This window comes from Benincasa hispida, chromosome 4 (genome assembly GCF_027475165.1).
Source record: "Benincasa hispida cultivar pf3 chromosome 4, pf3_genome.v1.1, whole genome shotgun sequence".
Taxonomy (NCBI): Eukaryota; Viridiplantae; Streptophyta; class Magnoliopsida; order Cucurbitales; family Cucurbitaceae; genus Benincasa; species Benincasa hispida.
Window position 1 is genome coordinate 60,818,893 of NC_143481.1, and position 4,791 is coordinate 60,823,683.

Below are 4,791 nucleotides of genomic sequence, written 5' to 3' on the forward strand. Positions count from 1 at the left end.
TACTTTTAAATTCATAACAACTAATACAAACAAATTTATCAAAATTAGATATCATTTTTTATTATTTTATTATTTTATGATGTAGACTTTGTATTTTATAAAAATATTGAGTCTTTAATTAGTTTATCTGTTTATTTGTGCAAGAAATCTTATTAAATCTTAACTCTAATTTCTACAGTAGAGACTAAATTGTTACAAATTTGAAAGTGTAAAGACTAAATTGTGACGTAGTAAAGTTCAATAACTAAATTGTTACAAAATTGAAAGTATAGGGACTAAATAGTTACAAATCAAAATCGAGAGGCTAAACTATTACTTTCATGATAATTTAGGAATCAAAAGTGTTTTTTAACCTCTATTTTTTAAAATAGCACAAAGTCACTATTTATTATTATCTATTATTAATAAATAGTGATATTTTATTATAAATAAGTTATTCATTTTCTTATATTTAAAAATATTGTGTGATAAGAGATATTAGAGATTATCAGTATCGAAGTTGTTATAATATTTTAATCCATTGTAAGGAGTAAATACACGAAAAGAAATGTTGGTAATAAATAAACATAGGTTCGTTGAGAGATATTGTTGGTAATCTCAACCTCCTTCCACCTCAACTAACTATTTACTCTCTAACAAGCTAATACTAATCTACGCATCTTTGTCCGCCACCGCCACCGCCACCACCAAATGCGGTGGCCGGCCTTCAAGATCGGTGGGCTTGGCCTCATCGCCATATCATATGTCTCCATTGACTACCTCAGCCACCTCTCGCCAGCATGGCATTCCCGTCTTCAGCCAGCCCTCTGGTCCCTCCTTGCCCTTGCCGCCGTCGTTCGTGTTCCTTTCTACAAACACTGGTCCTCCGAGTTCCGTTCCGCCATTCCATTTCTCTCCTCCATGCTCTTTATGCTCGCGGCTCTGCTCTTCGAAGCCCTCTCCGTTCGATTCGTCACTGCCGTCCTCGGTCTCGACTGGCACAGGTAAAGTTAGGATTTGGATTTGTCTCTTTTGTGATTCCTGTGTTAGTAGACTAAAAATTGAAGTGGATTTCTTGAATGTTCAGTTTGATTTGGACTTGGAGGGAGAGGATTGATTTCTGATTTTTGAGCTGATTTCTAATTGTTTTAGGTGGTCAAGTTTAGGTACGATTCTGTGGATCTGCTTTAGTTAACTCGCCGGTTTTGGAAATTCTTTCATTTTCTTTTTGTGTGAATCGGGAGATTAATGATGGATCTGTTATTTTTGGCATGTGGTTAAGCTTGAGTTTCCAGATTTGAACTTCACGAAGGCGTTGACTGAAAAAATGATTTGTTTTAGAAGTTTAAAGAACGAAAAGGCATTTATATCCATCTTGATTGTTTGTCTCATTATGAGACATTAATGGCATACCTCGTTCTTTGTGAAGGATTCATGAGTTTAGATCCGTTATAGTGTTAAAGCTCTTTAGATTTTGTCTATCACCAATGGAAAGGGATCCGGCTAATAAATTCATTTTTGGTTCCCCATAGATCGACATTTCCTTAATTCACTGACATAACCCAGTTTAGAAATTGCATAGCATCAGTCAATTAGTTTTCTTATTTTCATTTCTTAAATATGTTTTTTTCCCTTTTTATTTTTTTAAATGAATTGAAATTGTGGATCTAATTCCTATGTTTATTCAGAATATATAGCCTCAATCTGATGAAATTAATGAGATGCAGTGAGTGTGGATAAACGTCAATGTCGTTATTACTAGTCACTGGAATTAAACAACATCTGATGATAGTTGATGCAGTCATTATGTTTAAAGAAGTCTACAAAGTCCTTGCTTGTTGTTTTTGAGTATTGAATCTTGCAAACAACTGGAAAGTCTATAGGATTTTTAACAAGCATAATAGAATAATTTCAATCTATGAAACAAAAAAAATTGTATGCGTTTAGTCTTGTTAATTCCCACTTCTGTTTTCTTCTGCGGCAATTCAGTAATTTACTTCGTACTAGTAGATTATGTTATGGTATACAGACTTCCAATATAGCATACAACTGGGAATATAAGTTTCAGAAAATCTATTTTTGGTTGTGAAATGGCTCTTCTAGAACTGATGAATGATAGTAAGGCTCTTCGAGAACAGAATTATAGTTCTTGTATGAGTACGCCACTAGGATATTAAATCCTAGGTAGGTGGGCATCATGGATTAAACCCATGACCTCTCAGCCCTCTATCAAGAGAATGTTCCCTTATTTACCACTAGGCTAACCCATGATGGTTACTTTCTTTCATTATACTAATAACTTAAAATTTGTGAAACTCCTTTACTCATAAGCAATATATCTGGTTTCATTTCCCTGTTGGTTTTATTTTCAGTTAAAATTCTAAGATCGTGGCTTTCTTGACATTTGACAGTGACGCATCTCCTCTTCCTGATACTGGCCAATGGTTACTCTTGGCATCGAACGAGAAACTTCCTCATGCTGTCGTGGAGATATTGAGAGCTCGGATTATTGGATTGCACCACTTCCTGATGTTGTTCATTATGTTAGCATTCTCTGTGCTGTTTGACTCAGTAAAAGCTCCTGGACTTGGACTTGGTGCAAGGTATATGTTCACCATGGCAATCGGCCGACTTCTCAGGGCCATAACTTTTGTCTCTACAATTCTACCATCTGCAAGGCCATGGTGTGCTTATTCTCGATTCAGAGTCCCAGCATACCCTCATCGGTGGGCACAGAAGTACTATGTTCCTTATGCTGAAGATGCTGATACAATTCGCCAGTTGATAAATCGGGACATAGCTTTTGGTAAGTGACTTAAATCTTCCCATTTTTTTCATGCACACTTCCAAACTCTTATCCTGACCATAAATGCTTTCCACTGAAACCATCGTATTTGAAACTGAGTAATTTAATCTTGCATTTGAAAAGAGTTAAAAGCACTCAAATTGCTTTGTAAGAGAAGACTTGATGGGTGTTTCGGACATTGAGTTATGAAGTCTGGAGTTAATATTTGAAGTTAGGAAATTTGTGTTTGGAGATGCAGAGTTATAAGATAGAGTTCGTCAATAAATGTGCAAATTTCAATAGTGTTCGCTATTGAAGTTGAGTTATTTAACACAAACTTAGGAAGTTGGTGGGCTGTTTTTAGCTCAAATACTTGGCTAGATAGCACTTTTATAGTTTTAGGAGTGTAGAACCAAATGTTAAGATAAGATAATTTGTTATTGAGCAACCTTTTAAATTCCTTATACGTCTAGCTTTGTAGAAGATTGTTCGTACATAATGACTGGAAATTTCTCTATTTTATGCATTGTGCTTCCACTTTTCTGAGTTGTTAACATGTAAAATTGTTATTTTCCCAGCTGATCCTGGACAGATTCTTGGTGACTACAGACCTGATTGGGGTAAAATGAGTTTCCTACTAGATTTTCTTCGACCAACACCCTCTGAAGGATCTTCCTGGTACAATTTGCTTAAGAAGGCTGGGGGTGGCTGCAATGACCTTGTATACAGTGGCCACATGCTTGTTGCCGTCCTCACTGCCATGGCCTGGACGGTATATACTCTATTGTGCAGCGTGCTTGATGTGATATAATGTTTTGCTTTTGGCTATAATTATACTTAAGTCTCTTAATACATGAAATACTGAAACAGGAGGCTTATGGAGGTCTTAGCTCGGCTGTTGTATGGTTTTTTGTAATACACAGTGCTCAGCGTGAAATACGAGAACGCCACCATTACTCTGTTGATTGTGTTGTTGCAATATATGTTGGCATCCTTTTATGGAAAATGACTGGCTTCATTTGGTCAGCTAAAGATGTCGTGAAACGTCAAAGGCTAGCGAAGTTGGAGAAGATTCAAAATAAATTAGTGCAAGCTGCAAAAGATGCGGATATTGATAAGGTGAGAGAACTTCTAAAAGAAATAGAGTTAACTAGTCAAGAGAGCAACATTGAAGGCAATCGAGGCCAGAGCGGAGTGTTGTGGTTCTTCGCTTGTGCAACGATATTTGCTGCACTTGTTATTGTTCTTCTAGCCTTCACGTGGACAAGTGATGGTTAAATTTACATAGAGCGATCACACGTTCCACGGGCTCACGCACACTGATTATCCATGCAAGTTTTGTAATTTGTATCGTTATCCGATTTCTTCCTTTCCCAAAGAAGAAAAAAAAAAAGAAGTCTTCTTTAGTTTATTGCTAGGATTTGAGGCAAATGTTTTCTTGTAGAGTGTAATGAATGCTGGTATGGTTTTATATTGTGATGTTTGATAAATTAATTAGAAACTACGTTGTCTTTGAAGTAGGTTTTTAGTAGTGTTGCACCCTTATCCTCCATTTATGGGTTTTGGTTATTAGTTTAAATGAGCAGCCAAGGAATTAGTATTGGAGTTCGAGTTCATTTTCATTGATCGATGGGATTTGGTATCATTTTCATGACTTCAATCAAATTTGACTCTCAAAATTAGACTCTGAATTTAAATAAATGTCAGTTTTATCTTCGGTTCAACACTAATTCACCCACTAATTCTAATAGATGATGTAAAAGTCTTCATAAAACATAATCTAACATTCGTTTTCTCTAAAATTTTATCAAATTTGTATCATAATTCACACATATGCTTTTCAATTCAGTGAATGAATAAGAAAGATTTTTTCTTTTTTTAAAGACTTTTGGTGCGAAAACTATTAGAGTTGAAATTGCAACACTTTTTAAAGTTTAAAGTCAATATTACAATATTATCTAAATTTGAAGTATAATTGGATGAAATTGAAAGTTTAGTTTACAAGTTGAGTGTAAAAATTATTGTTT

At 35.2% G+C, this 4,791-nt stretch overlaps 1 protein-coding gene across 1 annotated transcript; it reads left to right on the top strand.

Moving 5' to 3' along the window:
* Positions 1-495: 495 nt before the first annotated feature.
* Positions 496-4,281, top strand: LOC120076854 (Sphingomyelin synthetase family protein). The gene is made up of 4 exons (XM_039030801.2): positions 496-983; positions 2,391-2,785; positions 3,343-3,536; positions 3,635-4,281. The coding sequence occupies exons 1-4, from the start codon at positions 691-693 to the stop codon at positions 4,040-4,042; spliced, it is 1,290 nt and encodes a 429-aa protein (XP_038886729.1). The 5' UTR covers positions 496-690; the 3' UTR covers positions 4,043-4,281.
* The last annotated feature ends 510 nt before the right edge of the window (positions 4,282-4,791 follow it).